The sequence below is a fragment of the Carya illinoinensis genome, chromosome 1 (assembly GCF_018687715.1).
Source record: "Carya illinoinensis cultivar Pawnee chromosome 1, C.illinoinensisPawnee_v1, whole genome shotgun sequence".
Lineage (NCBI taxonomy): Eukaryota > Viridiplantae > Streptophyta > Magnoliopsida > Fagales > Juglandaceae > Carya > Carya illinoinensis.
In genome coordinates this window covers 7,417,337-7,442,769 of record NC_056752.1, presented here as the reverse complement: position 1 = coordinate 7,442,769, position 25,433 = coordinate 7,417,337, and the positions used below count along the sequence as shown (strand labels likewise).

Sequence of the window (25,433 nt, the reverse complement as noted above, 5' to 3'; positions counted from 1 at the left end):
TTATTCTTAGCTGCATTGCCTTTTACACTTGCATGAATATGATATTTAGAAAAATTCAAAATAGAAAGCAAGATATCCTTCTTCCACAATAGTGCTATGCCACCACTTCTTCTTTCACAATCCACTACCAGACAACACTCAAAACCCAACCTAAATTTTAAACCTTCCATCCTTTTTGCAAGTAACTTTTTTTTTTCCCAATTAGAACATAACATCGGGATCTTCCTTCTTGACAATATCATGAAGGGCACAAATTCCCTGTAAGTTTCCAAGCTCACAAGAATTCTAACATAAGAGTTTCATTGTACCCAGCGAGGCTAGACACTAGCCTCCACCTATAATATTTGTTTAGTATCCTTCTCATAGAATCCTATAGTTTGTACATGAGATGTTGTAGAAGGGCACTTACACTCACATTTTCTACTCTTCTTTTTAACAGTAACATAGCAAACAAAATCATCTTCATCAATAAGGGTTCTTTTCTTTCCAATATGAGACAAGAGCAGGTTAGCAGTCATACTTGATGCACATACTCTTTTATTACACCCACCACTAGACCTCGTGTGCTTTTGGCTAGTTCTTAACCGTTGGAGGCTTTTAGTTTCCCATTCCATACAACTTCTCACAAAAATGTCATCAAGTTGTTAGGTCGATTCTACGGTAGTATGGAAAGGAAGCCCACTATCAAGGCCGTAGAAGTCTCAAGCCCATGACCTAACACTAACTCAGAAGATTGGAAAGCCTCCCAAGTCCCATGTCCCTTCGGTTTGAAATTCCGTTATATTTGTCATCTCCCTTATTTTCTCCCCCAATTGCCCTTGATTTTCATCATTCTACATATCACTCTCATTTTCTTGTCGTTGACTTTCTAACCCTTTCTCCATTAGTGCACCTTCTTGATTTAAACTTCTAGTTACCCAATTTTCACCTTTTTCAACGTGCTTGCCATAAAAGTAGGGGGTTTCCAAATTTGGGTCTTTCATCAGAGGTTGAACCTAAGATCTCCCACTGTCATCATCACCATTATTGCGATGACTCTCCTTTAACCCAGTTTCTTCTGCCAACTTGCTTCCATGAAAACCCCATTCATTGAACTGCTCACTATGACGCCTTCCACTAGTCTCTGCTCGTAACCACAGGACAAATTGTGATGGCCCTGCTATTTGTTTATCCTTATGTTTGCACCCCAAAGGGCCATGAATTATACACCCACAATTGAAGCAGACCCGAGGTAGCTTCTCATACTTGATAAGTACTCATATCTTTGAGCCATTGATTGTTACAGTTCTTCCACGAGTTTAGTGAGATTTACACTGACCTGAACCCATAAAAAACTACCCCATCCCATATCATCATCCTCCATATCCACTTCTTCAATACTTCTAATCGAGTTACTAATTTTTTCACCACAAAGTAGATTCATTCCTGCTAATGGTAGATTGTGCAATTGAATCCACAAGGACTGCTTATCAAAATTCATATGCCGTGGTTGAATAAAGCCATCTAATGGTTTTACAACAAAGAAATTATTGTTAAAAACCATGGTCCCCACTCTTGAACTCTTTGCTTATCATCATGATTAGCAAAAGTAAGAATAAAAACATTTGGCCCTACTTCAACTTAGCCTGCCTAGGCAATCTCGACACCTTAGTTACAACAGATTCCAGAATTGACCTCCCTCTTGATCTATCAACACGAACTTTTCCAATCAAATAGAGCTCCCTCTACCTCTGAACAACTTCCACGTCCCCACTTTCAAGGTCAATCCCCAACATCCTCCTCTTTCGTAAGATTTAATTGTCCCCACATCTCCTCCAACTTTTCTACGATGTCCCACTATAGTAAGACACCTTTCTCCTTTAGACAGCACCATCATAAAGGTTGCGACTCTTCCCCACCACCTCTTATCTCTCCGAGAGAGCCTAGAGAGGAGACTCAACAATAGTTTTACTCATACAGTTATGCTCTTTTATATGGGAGTGGTTGGCTTTATTCCTAAACTGAAATAATGATAATAATAGCGAGGCAAAAGGGCATTACCGTCCTCACACACAGCTGTTAATAGTCAAAATTTTCACAATCTCAAACCCGAAAGAGGCAAAATAAACTTGCATTATCGAAAAAGCCAGATTAGGACAGCCCCCAAAACCACGATACTTCGCCACGCGCCTCCCAGAGAATGGAGCACCCCAAGTCGGAGACTGAGCAATCTTCGCAAACTCCGATACAGGACCCGAATCCAAAGCCTGATCCGAAAGAGACGTCTCACTCCCCCAATGGGGACGGCAAGTGGACGAGTTTCGTTATGGCATCGGAGTCTCAAAATGAGATTCAGACTCAGACCGAGCCATCGACGACCCCCACGGCTTCCAGGAAATCGGTGCATTGGAGCCCTGAATTGGTGACGGGATCGTCCGCTATGTCGTCCCCCCACGGATCCAACAACCCCTACGTTTCTCCTTCCCCCGCGCCCTCCTCGTCATTTTCGTTCAAGGGTAAACTATTCTCTCTTCTTTGCGTATAGTTACTGGATTCATCTACGTGAATCATTTGATATATTTTTTTTTTTCGGGCAGATTCGATGGATTCTGTACGGAACGTGCTGGGAAGATGGGGAAAGAAGGTTGGGGAAGCAACTAAGAAAGCTGAGGATCTCGCTGGAAACACTTGGCAACACTGTAAGTTTTTTAGGGTTTTTGTTTTATTAAATTCTATGTTGGATTTGAATAATTTCTATCTATTATGAAGATGTTCTTTTGATTCTGTGTTGATTAGCTGCATGGTTAAGTTGTTTGATTTTTTAGTTTCGGTTGGATATCTGGTTCCGTCTTTTATTTTGTTTCATTCTATTTCTTTCCCTGCGTGTAGATGTTGTGCCCTATGATTTTCGTTCATTGGAAATTTGAATCTTTGTACGAACTGAAGGGCCAGAAATTTTGAATTCTGTTCTATTCGTTGATGTTTCTGGGAGTGAACTTTATTGGAATTGATTTGGTTGTTTCATGATAATGGGATTTGGGGGCTTATTACAAAGATTGTAATATGGTATAAAAAAATGATTAAGAATATTGGGTATTTTATTTCCGTTGTAAAAGAAAAATACAGGAAAATAATAAAAATGCTAGTCATTGGAGTTATGTCGAAGATCACTCACAAAAGTGGCTGGCAAATGTTACCCACATAAATGAACAGGGAGTTGAAAGTGAAGAAGAAGCCTTTTCCTTTTGTTTTCCTCATTGATGAAAGAAATAGTCTTGTTAAAAAAGAACCAAGTATTTTTGAAAGGGATAGAAGGTTTTGCACATGGTTATTGGTTATGCATATATATTTATCTCTTCAGATGCATTATAACTGTGGATCGTACCAATCACAAAATATATCTGCAATCATAAGAAATAATAATTTATTTATTTTTATTGTTTTAGGTATACGCAGTTAGTTTTGATATGTTTCAAGATGCATGAAAAATATCTGCAATCAAAAGAAATAATAAATTCTCATATCTATTAGGTATACAGTGTGATTTAATATGTTTCCAGATGCATGTTTGGTGCTGTCTTAAAGTTTTGGGAGAACAGATTTCAGTGGAAGAGTTGATATTAAGAAACGAGGTCCAAGAATGAAGAAGGGTTAATCAAACTATGACTTTTTTGGGAAATGGTTGTCAAATTTTGGAGTTCTGAATAATGGTGGTCATCTGGGGAGTCCAATATGATTAATTACGGCCTTTACATTGCCAAATTCTGTCCTCTGTGGTTCCAAATACATAAACATCAATAGTAAACTTTGTGTTTATATGTAGTAAATCTCAAAGTAGCTTTTCAACTGTTCATTACCTGAATGCAAATGGTAATTCTTTCTGTCTATGAGATTATTTGAAGTCTTACTTACAGGTTGGTCCAATATAACATCCCTTTCTACTGATAAAAATAGGTAAAATCTAGGTGCAAGCACAACTGCGCACTAATATGTGCACCAATCTAATGTGATTGGTCAAAAAGTAAATTTTATTAAAAATAGTGCTAATTTAAATTTTAAATATGAAGAAATCAGTATTAGTACGCAGATTAATATGCGATTTTGCTTGTATGTAGCAAAACTCTAAAAAATATACCACCCCTTTACAAAATTCTTGAAATTATTGACCCAAAATAACACCTCCCTTCCTGTAGGTATAGGAATGCTACTAAAACATGAAAACTTGTGTCAAATAAGAGATCCAACATACTAAAAATTACCTCATTTATTTGAATTTCCAGGATCACTGAAATAAACAATCAGACTAAGAAATCAACATACTATATGCATGGCTTATTAAACTTGTTCTTCCACTTACATAGTGGAAATATTCTTTTCTTTGTGCACCGGTCCCATTGCCTATGACAAGAAGGGGAACCGCTTAATTTGTTCATTTCCAGTCCCACCCCATGTGATTACAAGGGGGAGCGCTTTACTTGTTCATAACTTTCATCTTCGTTCCTATTTCTTGTGAGATCAAGGGAGATGGATTCATTGCCCTTAATTGTGATGTGTTTGGGTGTTGAGATACTCTCAACACTTCTCAACATACTCCACTACTATTTATTATTTTATTATTACTTTTCACCTACTTTTTACTACTATTCACAACATACCTCAACACTTCTCAACACCTAAACCCAACCTTAATCTCTTACTCTGGTGGACCTCATCATCATGAAAACGTCATTCAATGCGGTTTGCACATCCACCTATAACTTTGCATTTGTGTTATGCATTCTCGCCCATTCTTTAAAGCTTCATGCATTGTCCACATGACGCCTCGTTTATCTTATCTTATACAATTCTGCTACATGTACCCGTCGTGGGGTAGCTTTCGGGGAATCGCTTGACAAGTTGTCAGCCGATATCAGAAAAAGAAGAAGGAAAAAAAAAAAGAGACCAAAATCGATTTCAAAAAGAAATACCCATCCTACAAGGAGGAGCCGTTGTGCTATCGAACCCCAACTAATGTCCTGATATTTTTCTTACCAGCCAGGGAGGATCCTATCCACAACTTATTGGTTGAAGGAATCGAGTCCCACAAAGCAATTTCACGCAACAACATGCACTATCTTAGAGATCAGAGAGAGATTTTTTTTTTCTTTTTTTTTTTTCCCCGTTTCATTCTTGTCCTCTGGTTGGTTTATGAGAAAATGAATGGTTTCTTTGTTTTGACTTTTTTTTTTTTTTTGGATGAAATAAGCGATTACAACTTATTGGTTTGCCACTACATTTGCCATCCTACGGTACTACTTTTTCATTCTTTTTTTTTTTTGGTCACAAAGAATAGCTGCAACACCAACACGTTGCCGAACCTTTGAAATCTCACTCAAAACCCAAGCTCTGAGCTTCAAATCCAATTCAAAAATCACAAAAAATCTGAGAAAAAAATGAGAGAGAGAGGGGGAGCAGACACATGAGACCACGTAGTGCTCTTTAGGGCATGAGAAGGAGATGAGAAGTACATGTGTTCGTCTTCATGGGTGCTCGGAGAAGATGAGATAAAGTAAAAAGCAAGCCCCAACGTGTATTTTATGTAACAAAATCCAGTGTAAAACCAAGGCCGAAAGACCAGATTCATACTCGTTTTTTCTCCAAGGAAATCAAAAGCGATTGTTGGGTAAGTCCATCAAAGTATTGAAGCTACTACGGAATCGTGGACATAGAGATCATGAGATAGATGAGGGAAATATTAGAAGAAGATGAAGCCGATTTTAGAAAAGAGAAGAAGGAGATGAAATGGACGTTCAATCCGTGTTCTGTGCCCTAATCTCATCTGAAGTGGGAAAGGAGAATCAATGAAGGAGAAATTCTGAAGGGGGGAAAGGCAACGGAGAAGGAGAATCGATGAAGGAAAACTGCTACTGCTACGCACCGTTTCATTAATTTGTATCCACGTGGACCCGTGTACGCGGGGTTCCCCTTCGGCGTGTGCAAATAGCATTTTTCATTTAAGTCTTCCACGATACATGTGAAGTATATTACAACAAGTTATGCCATAATTCGTATCTTTTTTATTGGCACCGGGTGCCCAAAACAAAGTCCCGACTAATCCTAGGGTGCACAGGCCCTCATCAAGGAGTTTCCCCTGCAAGTGCATCTTAGCCCTTGGGTAATTCAAGGAAAAATTTGCCTAATCTGATGGCTAGAAATTTTTTGCACTTAAGGGTTCGTATCTTAGAACTGGAGGGAGCATACCACCATGATCAAGGCTCTTACGACTTGAGCCAACTCCTAGGGGTTTTATAATTCATATCTTAAATGCATGGCATGACATCAATCATGATATGCATATTTGTATGCATGACATCCATAAGTGATACTATGGCATGGTAGGCATAGAATCATAGCATATACAATTCGTCATGTCATGGCATCCATAAATTACTTTCATCACAACATAGGTACATAAAAAGGGACTTCCAATGAAGGGCTTTACATGGCATAATAATTAAACAACACTTTTCCAAGACATAATGTTTACCACACACATAAAGATATGATCATGCTACTTACCTCTTAGCTCTAGCAATAATAAGTGTGTCAATGATAACTGGGTCAGTTTCTAATCAGTTGTATACTATCAATTTATTTATTTATTTATTGATAAGCGCATACTATCAATTTAAAAAAGACTGAAATTTCATTTTATGGGCTACCCTTAACTTTAGTAATTTTTCCATTAAAATTGAGTACCTGTAACATCCAAACTAACCAAACAATTTATCCTCCCATTAGAGCCACCCGTGACACTTAAAAGCAGATTTCCTTCTCCCATCTTATCATCAAAACGTAACACCCCTTATTTTAACATCAGCTCATGACTCATAGTACCAACAATGCCAAAATGACTTCTATCAAACCTTAGACTATTTATAAGACACAGGTTTTAACGCATATACACAAACAGAGAGAGAGAGAGAGAGATAGAGTGAGTGTGTCATACCGAGGGAGAGAGGGTGTTGTCTTAAGAGATATATGGCAACAAGATGAAGATGCTGTAGCTAGTGATCAGTTCTTATTTATCAAAAAAAAAAAAATGCTAGTGATCGGTCTATCTAGCGTTAAGGTATGGGCTTCTGCCGGTGTCTGTACAAAGTATGACAAGAAGATTTTTTTGCCTTAAAGCAATGTCTGTGCAATGGTGGTTGATGTGCAGCTGGGTTACAGTTGGGTGTTGGCAAGTGGTTGGGAAGATGAAAACAGTGAGCAACAAAGGGCGAAAGAGAGAGAGAGAGAGAGTGAAGAAGAGCAGGGGGAGAGAGAGTGTGTGAGGCAGTAAGAGAGGGAGAGAGCTTGAGGAAGAAAGCTTACATGCTTTCGGTGTAGAGGCGAGCGAGAGAGAGTGTGAGGTTGAAAAGTGACTGGTCTTCAGTGGCATATAGGTGTGAGCTTGAGAGCTGTTTTTGGTGCAGCAATATAGATGTTAGCTTGAGAGCTGTTATTAATAAATTTTTACTAATTTAATGTAGATCAATGTTTTTGGTCAATGTTCGATTTGGGCAGCCATCTGTTCCAATGTGACCCAGCCATCTATACCCATTTTTTCTGCCAAATCGAATTATCTTCCTTTCGTTTCATTGTAAGGATGGAATGTGGACTTGTTTACATGATCTTGTTACTGAAAGAAAGTGATGATCTTGTCCCCCTCTTGTTACTATTTTATGTTGATTGTTTATGGTATTTTGTTATTACTTTCATCAAATTTTCAAAACCGTTTCCCATTTTTCATGCATGCAATTATTTGTGAAAGCTTGTCTTTTATTTTTGTTTTGAGTATTAAAGTCACTCCTTTTCATTAAAATAGTGAAAACCAGCCCAAGTTTTGCTGATGCTGCTATGGGAAGAATTGCACAGGGAACAAAGGTCCTAGCAGAAGGTGGATATGAGAAAATTTTCCGACAAACGTTTGAGACAGTTCCTGAAGAGCAACTTCAAGATTCATATGCATGTTACCTATCTACATCAGCTGGTCCAGTCATGGGAGTTCTATATCTGTCTACAGCAAAGCTTGCTTTTTGTAGTGATAATCCTCTTTCGTATAAAGTTAATGGCCAAACCGAATGGAGCTATTATAAGGTACATTTGCACAAATCGTATATGCCTGTATACAGTAGGGGAGGCATTGGGGAGATTTCTTTTCTGTCTTTAAATTATATATTGTATGTTCATCTCGATTAATCACTTGCTTATCAAAAAAGAAAAAAATTTATCTTGACAATAGCCTATTATCTCAGGAAACATTATCTCAGGCATATTGGAGTCTGGTTGGACTTCTATTTCTTTTTCCCTGGCAACATTATATATGTGTGATTGAATAAGTAGCCAGGGGACAGGTAGGTAAAGCAAGAGACAAGACGAGTTACTAGACTATTTAGTTGGACAGGGTTATATACAATTTACTAAAGGTGCCAGCGAGTAACAGGCCAGAGTCTGACTAGCATATGTCATGCAATATTAATACCCAAAATTTATGGGGCTTTTGGTGGGAGGGGGTCATTATTCCCCCTTACTAACCAGTTTCTCTGACAGTAGCTTGTAATTGAGCTTTTGAATCAGCATTCATATTCCTTTTTTTTGTTATAAGTAAGAAAGAGAGTTTTATTAATACAAATGAAATAGGGGAAGCCCATGTACACAAGGAGTATACAAAAGAAACACCTAAATAGATTCTAAGAACCAGAAAACAACAACAGAAATTCATGAGCACTAGCTCCGTTAAGCACTGAAGCAGAAAACCAAAGCAGTAAGGTATGCACAAAAAAATTTCGAAGTTCCTCCAAAGTGTGCTCCTTGTCATTAAAACACCGATCATTCCTTTCAATCTAGATACACCGCATAAGACACAAAAGGACCATCCTCCAAACTGCAGTCACCTAAGAACAACCATGAAGACCGTTCCGACTGGCTAGAAGGTCTACCACCCTCAAAGGCATCACCCAAGCCATACCAGTTCTACAAAAAAATTCCATCCCACAGTGCCCTTGCCACCTTGCAATGCAAAAGTAAATGATCATGATTCCCCATGCTTTTTACACGTAACACCAGTCCATAACCATGAGACTCTGCTTCCTCAAATTGTCCGTCGTCCGTCAATAAGTTTTCCCAGGAGAGGCAGTCCATATGAAGAAAGCAACTTTGGAAGGCACATGAGACCTCCGAATACACTTTGAATGAAAAGAAAAACAGTTCTGAGATATCAAAAGCTTATAATACGATCAAACTGTAAACTTATTGCTCCCTTTGTCCCCTTTCCTCTTTATTATTGTCATGGATGCTTTGAGTAGAATGATGATGCAGCTGTGGATGGGAATGTCATGTCGTGGTGGGTGGAGTCTCTCCTGGTAGTATCAAGGTCTCGCATCTTCTGTTCACTGATGATATTCTTATTTTCAGCAACCCTAATCATGACCACCTTCGATCGTTGAGGGCTCTCGAAGCTGTTTCTGGGTTTAGAGTAAACTTATCTAAGTCAGAAATTGTTCCAGTGGGCCCTATGTCGAATACTAGGGACTTGACAAACATGTTTGGGTTGTAAGATCTCATCTCTTCCCATGAAATATCTAGGCCTTCCCTTGGGTGCCCCTTATAAATCTTAGTTGATTTGATGGAGTGATTGAGAAAATAGAAAGAAGGTTAGCTGTGTGGAAAAGGATCTATTTATCCAAAGGGGGAGAATTACTCTGATTAAAAGTATGGTGTTCAATCTTCCAACATATTTCTTTCCCTCTTGGCTTGTAGAATTGAAAGAATCTTTTGTAATTTTTTGTGGGGTGGTCTTGGTGATGACAGGAAGCTCCATTTAGTAAGTTGGGATAAGGTCTGTTCATCAGTTACTTGTGGCGGCTTGGAGATATCAATTAGAGAGGGATGCTAAATATGGGAGGGCTTGGGGTTGTTGATGTTCTAATGAAGTTAGAAGTGTGTATGGTGTGGGCTTGTGGAAGTACATATGGAATCTTTGGGGGGAATTTGTTAAACATGTTTTGTTTAAGGTTGGAGGAAGAGATAGGATTCAATTTTGGCATGATTCCTGGTGTGGGGAATTGGCTCTCAAGAATGCTTTTCCTTCCCTATTTAGAATGGCAAGGGAGAAAGATGCCACTGTAGCTGATTCTGTATCTTTTTCCAACAATATTCCCCAATGGAATGTGAGATTTATTAGAGATGTTCATGATTGGGAAGTGCCGATTGTTACTGTCTTCTTCAGTAGAATTTATGACATAAAAATGGTGCAAGGAGGAGAGGACAGAATGTTGTGGCAACATGTTGGAAATTCAATTTTTTAGCTCTTATTATAAAGTGATGACGTGCCATTGTGTCAACCAATTCGCTTGGAAGTGTATTTGGAGATCCAAGGTACCAACTAAAGTTGCTTTTTTTGGCAGTTTGGTGTCACTCGGGAAGATTCTGACAACGGATAATTTGAGGAAGCACAGTATAATATGCTTGGACTGGTGTTATTTGTGCAAGAAAGATGGAGAGTCGGTTTATCATTTGTTTCTGCATTGTGAGGTAGCAAAGACTCTTTGGGATGATATTTTCAGCAGGTCGGGTATAGCTTGGGTGATGCCCAAGAGAGTGGTGGATTTATTGGCTTGTTGGAAAGGATCTATGGGCAGCCATCACAGCGCTGATATTTGGGAGATGATTCATTCCTCTATGCCTAATGTGGTGTTATGGCTAGAAAGGAATGGATGCTGTTTTGATGACAAAGAATGCTCGTTGGGAGAATTTAGAGAGTTTTTCTTTTGAACTCTTTTTGACTTTGCTGTATCAGATATGGGGATTTTTTAAATGTTTCTTTTTGACTTTACTAGTTCCTAGTTCATAGCTTGTATTTAGGTGTTTACGCTTGTATACTTCTTGTATACTTGGGCTATGCCTATCTACTTGCATTAATAAATCTCTTATTACTTAATTGAAAAAAAAAAAAAAGACTATCCCCATCATTTCTACCATGCCTCAAAGGGTATAAAAAACTGAAAAAAGCTAAAACTTCATCAATTTCCCAATCATGTACAGCTCTAGTAAAATAAACATCCCACTAGAAAGAACCATTAGAAAGGACTAACATATCTGATACAGAGGCATGCCAATCAGAAACCAAACGATAAATGGCTGGAAACGATAAATGGCCGGAAACAACCCTATTGAGAGCGTGTTCACCACACCAAATGTAAAGCCAAAATCGGATCCTAGAACCCTCTCCAACTGCATAACTAACATGGCTTGCAAAACTCTCCCAGCCCTTTCTAATGAATTTCCATAGACCCACACCATATGCCTCCCTTACCTCATTTGAACACCAACCCCTCCAAGCACCCATATTTATGATCAATAACCTCCCTCCAAAGCGACTCCCCTTCCAATTGGTACCTCCATAACCATTTGCCCCAACAAGACTTTTTTAAATATCCTCAAATTACAAACTCCCAAACCTCAATTAGAAATGGGAGAGCGAACTTTATTGCAACTAACCAAATGGAACTTAACTTCCTCTCTCATTTCACCCCACAAGAAAGCACGGAATAACTTCTCAATCCTCTTAGTCACCCTTGTAGGCAAAGAAAATAAAGATTGAAAGTGGGAAGATTGGAAAGTGTGCTCTTGATTAAGGTAATTCTACTCTCTTTCCTGAAGGATATGAAGGTTTGGGTTGGAAGAAGTTTGGTGTTGAATTATGTAGAGCCACGTATATGTTTTTTTCCTTTCATGCTGATGGGTCAAGGAAGGAAAGCCAGAAGAATGAGAACATCGATTTGGAGTTGAAACAAAAAGATCGAAGTATAACCACGGCGGCGAGGCGATCATATGCGACAGCTCTGAAGATGGGTCATGCTTTGGTGACTGAGAGTAAGGGGAACTGTGAAAGTGGTCTGCAAATCACGCAAGCTCAAAACCAGCTTGTTGTGATGCACAATTCATTAAAGGAGATAGAAACCCAACTTGTCGAGTTGATGGCAGTGATCGCTTTTTTGTCTTCGAAAATAGACTTGCTTTTAGCTGGAGGCAACAAGGTCGTAAGAAACAAGCCTAAGATAGGCTCAAATCCTTTGAACTCAGATAAAGGAAAACGGAAAATTGGATTCGGCCTTGTCCCTATAACGAGATCCAGGAGAGTGTGGCGGGTCAAAAGGAAAACCGGGTTGTTTGAAGTGGGTTCTATGTCAGGTATCAGCATCGAGACATCCGTAATGAAATGCCCTTCACTACAAGTAACCCAGGAAAGAACGATAGTCGGTGTTACACCCTTAGTCAATGCTCTCCCTGAAGAAACTATGGCTCCCACACTGTAGCTGAAGGAAAATGGTGGAGGATCCGTAGAAGTCACACATAAGGGGTTGCCAGAGAATAAGGGACTTGCTGCCAACCCAGAATCTCCAATGGTGTCCATGACCTTACCACTATAGAGAACCAATGGAGTTGCTGAGGAGGTATGGGATTGGAATATGGGCTTGTCGTTGGTGCCTTGTGTGGAGGAATATCTGTAGTCAGGAGTGCAGTTGGGTACTGTGACTGCGGATAATGTTGTTCCCTTGGTTTCGCTTCCGCCGATAAACGATATAGCGGGTTCATTGTCAGATTGGGTTCTGTCTAAAGTTAACTAGATTCAGCATATCATGGGGATTTCACATGGAGGATGTGAAGACCAATTCAAAGCACTACTCACTGTGATTGAGACGGGCCACGCAGTTGAAACCAAATCAATTTTCAAGAAAAGCAGGGAGTTAAAGCGTTTTTCTTGGGCAATCAACTACGACTCTCAGGATAGTAGCTCAAGTCGAGGGAAGACTAATGGGAGGGCATTGTGAAGATGCTCTTGTAGAGGGAGTTCTGAGTAGAGTATTAGTTTTACAGGAAACAAGGGGTTGGGGCTGGGTTGGGGTGTTCCATTCTAATTTAGGATTGGTGTATTTTGGGTAGTTTTTCACGGGCTTTTTGGGTCATTAGGGTCTCTCTAGTATGGGCTAGGTGTTTTCTTGTATACTTCTAGTGTACTTGGTTACTCCTATTAATATATATAATATTTTTACTTATAAAAAAAGTAGCTTTAGCCTTATAAGGCGCCCCCGACGGAAGGCCCAAATATTTCATAGACAAGGAAGCAACTTTACAACCCAAAAAACTTGCCAAGCTATTAATGTTGGACACCATCCCCACTGATATCATCTTAGACTTTCCAAGATTCACCCTTGACGATCAAATATACTTTTTTTTTTTTTATAAGTCACAAGTATGATATGAAAATAAAATAAAAGTGACTTATCATGTTGGTGGTAGACATCAACTCTAATAAGCTGAAATACTTCGTACACAACTTCTATTTCTGAGTATTGCAGCAACATTACCTATTGATAAATCCTTTAAACTTTAGGTCATTCTGAAATAACTGGGGAATAAAAATGAAAGAGCAAAACTGTATAAGCTTATCATCGTAGGCGAAAAACAAAAACTATATATGCTGACAGATTCTATTAGCATGAATAAAATCTTTGTACTCATCCAAAAAAACAAAAACATATAAACTAACGTTTTGACACCAAAGTATACATGCATGTTGTAACTAATTAACTATAATATTTAGTTTGTTATAGATAATAATAGATTATATACTAATAGTAACTAATTAATTACAAATAAATGTTGTACTAACTTCATGCTTGTAACTTCGTCTCAGTAATATTTATGCTATTAAAGTAGTGGGTTTAGATTAAAAGTAGCAAACTGCACCGCACGACATCAATATATATGCTTTTAACATATTAATGTGTATATATAGTAGTATATCCAAGTTGATTTGTACAAGCTTTTGCAAACATCAATCAAGTCTGATGAGTTTTATATGAGTTTGTATCATGTAGTAATCGAGTCTAGTTTTGTGTTCACGGACAGTCTAATTAATAATCAAATCAAGGCGAGCTCAAACTGCCTGGTGGGTAGCCCTTTTCGTTTACTTTGCCCCTATAGTTAAATGGTGACTTGCTGATCTTTAGCAATGCTGCCTTATGCTTGTGTTATCAACTACCTTTTTCTGAGGTTATTACTCTTGAGAAATAATGAGGATAATTAATTCTTCTCGTGAGTAAAAGTGATGGAATCATAGAACCCTTTTTACCCTTTTTGGCATACAATATGAATTTTGATCAGACTTCTTTGTAGTGCTTAAAATAGTGAATAGTTGTAATGATGCTTGAAGTTGCCTCCACATTTGACTTTTGAGTTTTCTTCGGGTGTACTTATTTTTTCTTTGTACTTATTTTCTCCGTGATGTTAATAGGTGGTTATCCCGTTACATCAACTCAAAGCTGTTAATCCTTCAACAAGCAGAAACAATCATGCTGAAAAGTACATTCAGATCATCTCTGTTGATAACCATGAATTTTGGTTTATGGGCTTCTTGAACTACGATGGTGCTGTGAGATGCCTAAAGGAATCTTCAGAAGCCATGAGCAACTCACAATCTGCATGATACCTGTTGTGGCTCATAGTCATACTTTATTGTACAATATGCTCCATGTAACTCAGAGAAGTTAACAGATTAGACAGTTTTATCATGTGCTGGTCACGGATAATCATATATTGGTGCAAATTTGTTTGAGAACTCGTGATAATATTTGAATTGAAAGGAAGTAATTGTAGAGTTGGATTTTGGGAGGAAAGCCACAAAGATATATTTGTTGTTGTTTTTGAGTCCAGATGTTTGTACTTGTAATATTTGCACGTTGCAAAATGAATTTATCATCCCCCCTCCCCCACTTTGTTTATTAAGCCCCACATACGTACCTTGATGTGAGCCGGCAAAAACAATCGGCTCCACCAAAGCCTAGGTCAAATGACTGTTTACCAAAATCTTTTTGATTGTGTGGTATCCAAAAAAATCTTGTCCATTCCTAATCTCTGATTAATGTGTTTATTTTCTTTCATCGTGCAAAACAATATAGTCTTTAGTGCACTAAAGGTTATCTTGAAATTTCAGTGAGGAAACACGTAACCAGCAAAGAAATTTCATGGCTGATCTTGTGTCAAGTATTCTCTTTAATTTGTTGGGATCATCAGTTTCGATCTGCTCAATTTGGAAATGATGGCATTGGTCATATGTTCACTGACTTTATAATGATCAAGTCCAGAGATGATGCAGAATCGAGGTTGACCCTCTTACTGCCACTAAAATTAACGGTTAAGACTGAATGTTGATGTCTATTTCAGAAATGGATTAGACTCTTCTCATACCTTTTTTCCTGTTTCCTGCGATCTTTTAAGGAGATTTTGCAGTCATTTGATTGGGAATTTAGTGCGAGAATTACTCTCATACGCTGGTTTAAAGGATGTTTGAAAATGTGTCTGGCACCGACACTTGATCCACACTTTCATGTAGGAAGAAAAATGCATCTAGGACGGTGCAAATTATATCACAGCTTTATATCCCTATTAATGTCAAATATATATATGCTTTGGAAATTGGGATGAAATGTTTGGGTCATGGCGCCCGGCCTATGTTCAAGAGGTTGTGGACCAATGCATATTTATATATATAATCTCTTGTGTAATTAAGAGTAGTAGGACTGCATGCTATGCTCTAGGCTTAGACAACTTGGTTTTACTTTTTATACATTGGCATGATTGAAGCGGGCCATGCAATTTGTTCCTTTCGGCATGTGATTAAGATTTACAATAATAATTATTTATCCTCGTCAGATTGTATTAGTCATTTGCCTATAATGTCAGAATCAAAGATATCATCACTAAACTGTTGCTAAAGCATGCTTAAATGACCCACCTCTTCATGTTCTATGTGCACGCGCAAATGTCATGTCTTTGAGATTACACTTTAGTATCTAATCGCCCATCTTAATTAGATTGAATTGAAATTAAAGCATCTCAATTATTCTCTCAAATGACTACAATTCAGAGATCGACCCCGCGTTCTACGCTCGATCAATCTCTCAAATGTTCAAGGCAAACGAGGTGGAATCTCATACCAACAAATTAATTATAGAAGGGGCCAGGTTGTCTTGCTACATTAGAGATATGAAATAATCTCTTTCACCATAATTTATATAACCATGTTTTAAAATGAAAGTATTTATATAAAATGATGTTATTTTATAAATAGTTGTATAAAATCTTATAAAAAATATTGTATGTCTTGTCATTTTCTGGTATATATATATGGTTGTGTTGCCTGTGAAAATTATAATTTTTGAGGCAAAATCAGGTCTATCCTGGCAAGCAAGCAAGGTAGTAGCTAAGCTTAGGTTCCTATGATTTCAAAATAGCCCTTTTAGCTGGGCCGTAAAAGTTACCATCATTGTTAAGGGGAATTCTAGTATGGAATGTTCACTTTTATTACCGTCAGGAAGCACTAACTACATATTTGTCCTTTGCGTCAAAAGAAGAAGTCCAAGTTATCATCGAAAATACTACTACTCCTCCTCCTTTAAAAATCAATTATATATATAATCAATATATAAATTATAATTAGACTTAGTATCTTTTACTTGGATGTGTCTTCCTGATCATGAATGATCAAATGCTCGTAGAAGCTGCTAGCCGTTCACATGAGTCTTCCCTGGCCTCCATCCAACAAAAAGAGATAGAAGAAAAAACCAGAAATCTCGAAAGTGCGTATAATGGGGAAACGAACGAGAGAGTTTTGATGAAAGGCAACAACATCTAAAGCCGAAGCCATAGGCTTTTACAGCCATTAACATTGATCGATCAAAGTATGCAATTCTACTGTTCCATTAAATCATTGCCTTTGATCAAAACTCTTGTCGTACTCATTTCTTCAGAATCTAATCTGACATAATTAGTATCTACCTATCTAGTTTACTTCTCCATGACTCTTAACAACTCACACCGTCAGTCATATATGTCGGTGGTCTACAGTCTTATATATATATATATATATATAAAAATACACAGACACATAGAGGGTAGGTGCTAGGCTATCATGCTTCTCATATATATTAGCTTTAACGTCTTCCTTTGTGTTCTAAAGCATACTCATTTGATCTGGCCCCATCCCATATTTTCTAATCACACCACTTTTGCAGTACTCTTTGCCAATTTGAAAATCAACCCTCAATTGTCTAAGACATGCATGGAATTAGCTATAATTTCAAAAACACTCTTTCCTCTTTAAGTTTTTATAATTATCTGTAATTACATTTAATAAAATGAAAAATAAGAATAGATCATTCCCGTTTCATAGAGAAAGTTACTGATCCTAATCTTAGGCAAGATATGGATCTGATGGTACTTCTTTATTAATTAAGAGTCATCAGACTTTTAACTCGAGTCTTTTCAAGTATATAATAATAGAGATATGGGCAAGAATCTCATGTGTTTAGGTTATATACTAGACTCAGAACTCAAAACCCCAAATCCATCAAACCTTGTGACCTTGAATTTTAGTTAATTGCCTGCATTAAACTCAACTCCAGTTGGTATTAATTGTATCTAATCTATCTCACAGAACTATCATGTTTCTGCACAGTACTACTGGCTTTTGCTTTGCGCTTTTATTTTATCGAAACGATCTTCCTTGTTTTCATGATGCCAGATCTCCTCACATATTGGCTTTGGTACTCTATAATCCATCCCATGTGTTAAGAGGTATAGCTCATATTTTTCAAGAAGCCCTTATAAAAGAAATAATTTCATGATAACTTGTTGTAGAAAGCCATGACAATGAACACAAAAGCAAAATATCAGAGACTTGAATGACACGTTCCTGCAAATGTCATAAAATTTTTTTTTTCTCATTATCATGATTCGGTGAGGAATGGGTAGGGTTTTCATTGCACGCAAGAATTAGTGAATAGTCACTGAAAAAGAAAAACTTCCCATTTAGATACAAGCTGGGATGCTAGTGGAGGAAGCATGCAGTTGACATTGTCAGCCAAATATGGTAGCTCTTTGATTTCTTTAGGCTTTCACACTCAAACGAAAAACAGGACCATGCTTTGCTTCAAATCATTCCATCTAAGACATCAATCTTTTTTATTTTTGGTTCCTCCATCAAAGTCACATGCATCTGCAAACATTGCGTATTGACATCAATTGCCCTATCCTCCTCTGAAAATGTCTTTAATGGAGATTTAAGTTACTGTCTGTCATTGTTGTTGCATTATTATGAGTGTTAAAAACCAATTATCAGTATTAGAAAAGGCTGAGAGAGATAAAAGAGAGTCACCTTTATCCTCGACACAGCAAATGTCAACCAAACCAGTGGTTGTGGGGGATGGAAATGTCAGGCACACACACTATCTCTCTGCCAGTGGATATGTACCATACAACTGTGTGAAAAACACCCATGTAATCTTTTATTATCCCATCCCAGTGGTCCTCATTATAACTGCCGGATATTTTCCTTCAGAACCATAATGATTCTGGGTTTAGCACAGTAGTTTTACATTGATCTAGCTCTTTCACTCTAGGAAGGCTACTTGAAATCCTAACTCAGTCCAAGAAGAGAAGAACAAGAAATCTCATTTCAGAGAGAAGAAAATTATAACATGAATGGAGATATAAATTAATCAGTACCACTTTAAACAACGAGAACAGTACTGCTTTTCTTTTTTTATTTTGCTGCATTATGTAAAACCCGAAGCATGAATGAATGAATGACAAGAAGAGGAATTACGAACATGAAATACTGGGGTATATAACAAGCAAAAGAAAACAAAGGAGATGGGTTTTGTTCATCTGTAGGCAGATGATGGTGTTACGAGCAGCATGCTGGGGGCCAGTACTGTTCTAGCTACTACCTGTGCATGTATGAGAGAGAGAGAGAGAGAGAGAGAGAGAGAGAGAGAGAGAGAGAGCAAAGAAAGGCTGCCAAGGAATATCGAAATGGAAATCACGGTCGTCCCACTCTTTTTCTCGTCCTGTCACCATCCACTGCCCTTTTCTCCGCAATTCTCTCTCTATGTTAGCTAGTAATACTGCAACGGTGCAGCCTGCACGGAGACCTTTTAGTACCGATCATCTTTAGGTCGCCGTTCCGTTCTTGCACGAGATTTATCGACCCCGTTCCGCTAATGGAAAGCACTTTTACAGTTTACTGTTGAACAAAAGTGGCATTCAGGTAGTGGTCAAGAGAAGCGTGTGAGACAAGAGGAAGATATATACATTATATATATATTTATAGAATTTTTCATATTTTTATAAATAGCAGGGGGATGACATGCACAATGGAAGTGTCGTTTCTCGTTCTGTCTTCTTGTAACAGCGGTTTCCCGCCAACTGACAGCCAAGAAATTCAGCATCTCTCTGTGTCTCTCTCTGAATAATGCATGTCAGCATGTCCCGTCAGACGTCTCTCTAACCCGATGGCTGTCTTCTGCAATCACATGTAACTCTTCATCATGCACGGAACTTGGGTTTAAAAATCTCTTTCTTTTCTTTTCAATTATCTAAACCATTCCAGCAAAATAAATTGTACACTTCACTCCATATTCATGCAAAGTGCAAACTACACAGGCAGTACTCGTCATTTGTTGCAGAAAAAGGGCCAATAGAAAGGATAATTACAATCTTACATATTTTTATCGTCCACTTTTCTTCCAGCCTTTTTTTTTAATGGTTTTAGCAGCTTGTAGTTTATTTTGCAACAAACAGTCAAAGACTGTAGACCTTGACCACGATATATAACTCCTGTTCTAACCTTCTAATCTTTTCCTGTCTATACTATTCTGCGTACAACTTTTTAGAATATTATTTCATGTTCTTTTCATTTACTTGAATTTGTAAATGAAAAAAATAAGTTTGGTTTACCAAAATAAAGTCATTTATTACGTTATATGCATCATATTACAAATTATTTTTTAATATAAAATAAATTTATTATACTATATATAATTATATCAATTTGTAAATTTTATTTGAGTTGTCTACGAGTCTAGCTTCTAATAAATTGGATTTTTAAAATATATATAGCACTACTCATATAAACATAACAAAATGAATAGTATTACATATATTTACAGTTTTATTTATTATTTTATTTACAAGATTTATTTTGTTAGTTTTCTTTTAAATTTAATATTTTTAACGTATCAATTACTGACATTTGAAGAAATATATTTAACATTTTCCAAACAAAATATTGACAAGGTGAAAGCGGAAAATTCCAAAGCAATGCGGAGAGAAATTTTAAGAAGAGTTATGAATAATAGTAAAAAAGTAACAAAAAATTAATAATAAAATATTGAATAATGATAAAAAGTAATGAAATATATTTAACATTTGGGTAAGGAGAAATATTAAGAAGATGTGTGAATAATAATAAAAAAGTAATGAAAAATTAATAATAAAATATTAAATAATAATAAAATATATATATAAATAATAATAATAAAATAATAAATAATAATAAATTATCGATATTCTCGGCACTTAAACTAAATTAACAACATTTTTAAATGGATAAGCACAAAGCAACACAAGTGATCAGTGTCTTGATCTATTTATGACAAGACGTAAGTGTGTGTATATATATATATGTTAATTAGTAATAAAAATACTAAGATTAAGATATAATGCATGTCTTGAGTTTTTAGTAGTACCGTTTGCCATTAGAACACCTGCATTTTTTTGGAACTATATGAAAGAAAATTGACACTTTATTGAAATGACGATGATGATCCTGACAAGGCTGTAAACTTGTTGGCCTATTCCCCAAGATCATTAATCCAATTAAAATATCTTATTATTTTATGAGTTTGCAACTGATTTCAATTGATCAATTCATAACTAAAAGGAAAGAAAAAGCTCAATCCATAAGTGTCGAATTTAAAATTGTGGGAAATTAACACGTGAGAGAACCCCAGAGGTTGTCAGGAGTGAGAGGATGGGTTTAAAGTCTCCTGCAATTATTAGGGCACTTCTGATTTTGATTAGATTGCCACAAACAAACCTAGCTGTGTACATAGGGGAATGAGTCTAGTTGAGTTTTGTCTAGTACTACCTTTGTTTACGAGGAGGACTTTAAATTCGTGAACTTTTATAAAGTTTGTATTGATTTTTATAAGAAAATAATTCGTTATTTTTTTCATTTATGGTACTTGTTGGAGGACAAGATGATGAAGACATTACAGGACTAGTCCTAGTGCGCATTTGATGGATTTCTATAATCTTTGTGGTTTTGCATGGGAACCAATTATCGGGGGTATGTCTTGTGTCAAGGGCATAGACATGCTGATTCCTTGTCTGTTTTGGCATCCAATAAGGAGAATAATATTGTACGCAAGTTACAGTATTCAGGAAAGGAGATAGAAGGGAGGAAAGGAGATAGAAGGGGTGTCTCATAGAAGAGAATATAATCCTTAATTTTTATTTCACTTAAAAATTAAGGGGAATGTTTTTTAAATCAATGAATTGGACTGATGATAGTTTGTATCATTTTTTTTCATTCTTTCTTAATGGTTAAGGATCAAGTGAATATTATTGAATTCAAAATTGCCATCGATCCATCTGTTCTAAAGAAATTATTAGCTTCCAATAATAATCTGTCACGCCGACAATTCCACACAATTTAGATAAGGGTCATCATAGTCGAACGCCCCCTACGATGTAGATTGTTTTTTCAGATGCCTTAACCCAGTCGAACCCCCCTCACAAATTTTAGATCCATCGCCCAGTTTCATCAGCCACAAGTTTCGGCACCACCATCTCTGTCGGACCCACTATCTTCATCGCCCACTAAACCAAAATCAAGACCAATGTTTCTTGGAGAGAGAGAGAGAGAGAGATTCCAATGATGACGTGAACATCTTCGCCCATCGACACCACCCCTCTTCCACTCTCAACTCTCAATCTTTCCAAAATTAAAACACTTCCCTCCCTTAAAACAATTCCAATGTTGAAAAGCCACTCTCTCTCTCTCTCTCTCTCTCTCTCTCTCTCTCTCCAATGCTTAGATTTCCCTAAAAAACAAATATCAAAGGCTTTTTTTTCTGGGGGGTCACAGTTTGTTAACTTGTCTATGAACCTAATTGACCTCCCAATGATCGATTTGATGCCATATTTGGCGGCGGCCAACAAACATAGTCTCAACGTTTGTTCGTCGATGTTAACTGATTTACTCGGACCCAAGTTGAGGGGGCTTTGTTCGGAGGCAAGTCGAGTCCTGAACAAAGACAACGACTGCTTCTTCTTCTTTCCTTTTTAGAATAGTAACTTTTGGACTTGTTCATTCTTCATTTTCTATTGGAGTATCGTTTAATTACTAGACCATCTAGCACTAAAGGTTCCTTCTTTATGGCACTCACTTTTATTTTTTTAGATTTCGAACAAAAACTTATGATACTATTTTAAAGGTTTTGGAGGTTGAAATTTTATTTTGGTTATACAGCGAAGAAAAAAGCGTAGTGATGGGTTTTTAGAGATATCTAATAATATGTTGGGTAGAGAGGGTTCTGAGAAATTGGAAGGTTTTTAAGAGAATGTGAGTAATAGTTTAGGCAGTGCACATGATCTCATGCAGTGAGGGCACATGAAAGCTAAAGTGAGGAGGCTACGTGGAGCTCACTCATTGAAAGACTATTGTTTAGATAAAAACAGATTGACCAATTATAAGATTAACTCTATTGAATTTATGTATTTTTTTAAATAAAAAAATCTTAAAATTTTAAGAAAAAAAAAACTACAATTGTAGTGATCAGGAGGAAGCATTAGTTGAAACTTTCGATTCCAGTGTAAGTGTCCAAAAACTAATACTTGAATAGATGGAGAGGATGGTTGTTTAGAGATGAGGCCTTAAGACTAGTACTACTTGTAAGAACAACCCATGAGATAGAACGAGAGGCAGCAAGAGATGTAATTGTGAGATGAATTAAGGTACCAAAAGACAAAAGTCATATATATGATAGAGCATGCAACTTGTACTAGCCCTTATGCTGTCCTTTATGTTTCAAAATAGTTGATAATTATGCATGCTTGAGCATTAATGGTGGACTCAACAAAATTACATTTTGACTAAAGTTTAATTAGGTTGCATAAAAATTCGTTGTAGTGGACTCGACAAAACTACAATGATTTTAACTTTCATCACTTTCACTGGCCAAATATGACCAACCCCTCTTGCTAGCCAAATATTATTTTGTCATAAAAAATTCGTCTTTCTCGCGCACGTGTAAACTGAAGGTCTTTTTTTCTCTTTAGTTGCAAGTTCTTGATCTGAAAACTTAAATGTCATTTAGTACAACTGAAGACATCATAGTAATATTCAACTCACAGGCAATAGTATGTAATCCCTTATCATCTCTGCATAGAGCTCTTTGAAATTCCACTCCCAGATGCTTCCAAAATTTTCAAAAGCAAAGTCGAAAATTTCTAGCGAGAGGAAAGAGTTTTATAGACAATTTTGTATATTTATCAAAATTAGAATATTCAAATTACAATTATAATTAAAATAATTGAAAATGTTAAAATCAATTTTTTAATAGAATAGTGATAGATTTGTTGAGTCTGTTATTTGATGTTGTTGCAAATTGGCTAGCTAAATTTGTAAAAGTGAATTTCCTAATCAAATTTTAGCCAAACTTTATTGAGTCCACTATTAATGCTCTTATGAGTTCAAAGTACGTACTTCAAAGTAAAATTAACTGATCATGACGAAATGGTTCATCACAAATATAAAAGGATAATGCTAGGGTGCCTATCAAATGTGCCCATCAGATATGCACAATAGTATAAATGAGTTTTTTTATTTATTTATTCTTTAAGCATGTTTTGAAACATCTTTAACCATTAAGAAAAAATAAAAAATTATATAAATTCACAAATAATCACTTCCTTATAAGCTATAAAGAAAAAATAAATAAAAATAAATGAGCGGGCACATGATTTAATGGACATATTTAGTAGTCATACTATTATTTTCTATATAAAATTAATTAAGATTGTGACGACGTGAATTTGTAATTTATAAAAGTTTGAACAGTATTAGATTTTCATGACGATGAAACATTCTTTCTTGAATATAAAGATAGAATTTGTTGTTAGTAATTGTTCGAACCAAGTAATACATCATTAGTTTGAACTACATTACTAATCTCGAAAATGACTTACAATGAAAATATCGTCCTTTAAAAAAAACATATATTTAGAAAAAAAAAACATATATTTAGCGACAACGTTTGTTCTTTGCATATATTTAAATCAATATTCAAATTGTTAAATGTGTAATTCTTGTGACACTTCACATGCATGCATGCATCTATTAAATGGTGGTTATTAGGGGAGAAGATATTATAATTCATAATGATTCCAATTAAGAAAGCTATTAGAAAAGATTATCTAAACGAAAAAATCCAGCTCCCTAGTACTGCTCATAAATATAAATTTTATCATCATTTTTGTAGCACAAGCTCGGTCTCGAGAAGAGAAATTTCTTTTTTTTTCTTTTTCTTTTTTTGTGATTTTTTCATTCATTTTTTTATATTCTTAAATATATTTTTTTTAAATTCACAATATCACTAAAAAAAATTTTTCTTAATCACTATGTAAAAAACAATTAAGAAATTAAAATTTTTTATCAAGACACAAGATCGAGACATAAAGTATAAATAATCTTCAATCATTAAATACCACACCACATTTTTTAAGTTTAGTACTAATTAATGATGATGATCATCCTATCAGAAAATAAAAACACATTTCCAAATTTCCAATGATATTTTCATATCACTCTTATAAAATAGAATTTTTTAATTAGGAGGGAAATAATTTATACAGTCATACATTCTATAAGTCTCGTATATTTATTTTAAAAAAATAGAAAAATTTAAAAATCAAGTAAAAAAAATTATTTTTAAATTTTAATAATATATTTTATTTTTTTTAAAGAATGTGTGAGACTTATACAACTGTAAATTGTTTAAACCATAAGAAAATGCACAAAATGTTTACATCCTTATTCGTATTAAAGACGTTGGAATGGTCAAAGGTCATTATAGAAGACTTAATGATAAGGCTTGTTCAAACAACAGCAACTTCTCGAAGCTGATCAGCCTATTAATTTGAACATCATCGTGTTTTTCAAACATGCACAAACGAAAAAGCCTGATTTTAAGTTGATTTGTTCAATTAATTCATGAATCGTGACTATCAATTAATGGATGGATGCCTAGCTAGGTAGGTCCATCAAGTACTTAATTAAGGCTTGTGGGTCTTACTTTAATTAATTATATATATGACTACCCCCTTTTATTTTATTTTTTCTTGAAAGTATTAAAGATTAGTTGAATCTAATTAACAAATATCCAATCGAGCAGAGTTGAATTGAAAAGAAAAGAAAAGAGAAGATCATGTCGTGATTAACGATTAGGGAATGATCTACTCATAATTAACCCAATAGCTAACTTCTAGTTAATTGCTGAAAGAGATATTTATAAGTCTTG

The 25,433-nt window shown here is 36.0% G+C and overlaps 1 protein-coding gene across 1 annotated transcript; it reads left to right on the top strand.

Moving 5' to 3' along the window:
• Positions 1-1,925: 1,925 nt before the first annotated feature.
• On the top strand, positions 1,926-14,789 carry LOC122308648 (GLABRA2 expression modulator-like). The gene is made up of 4 exons (XM_043121926.1): positions 1,926-2,495; positions 2,577-2,678; positions 7,829-8,100; positions 14,303-14,789. Exons 1-4 carry the CDS (start codon positions 2,180-2,182, stop codon positions 14,492-14,494), a joined length of 882 nt encoding a protein of 293 aa, XP_042977860.1. The 5' UTR covers positions 1,926-2,179; the 3' UTR covers positions 14,495-14,789.
• The last annotated feature ends 10,644 nt before the right edge of the window (positions 14,790-25,433 follow it).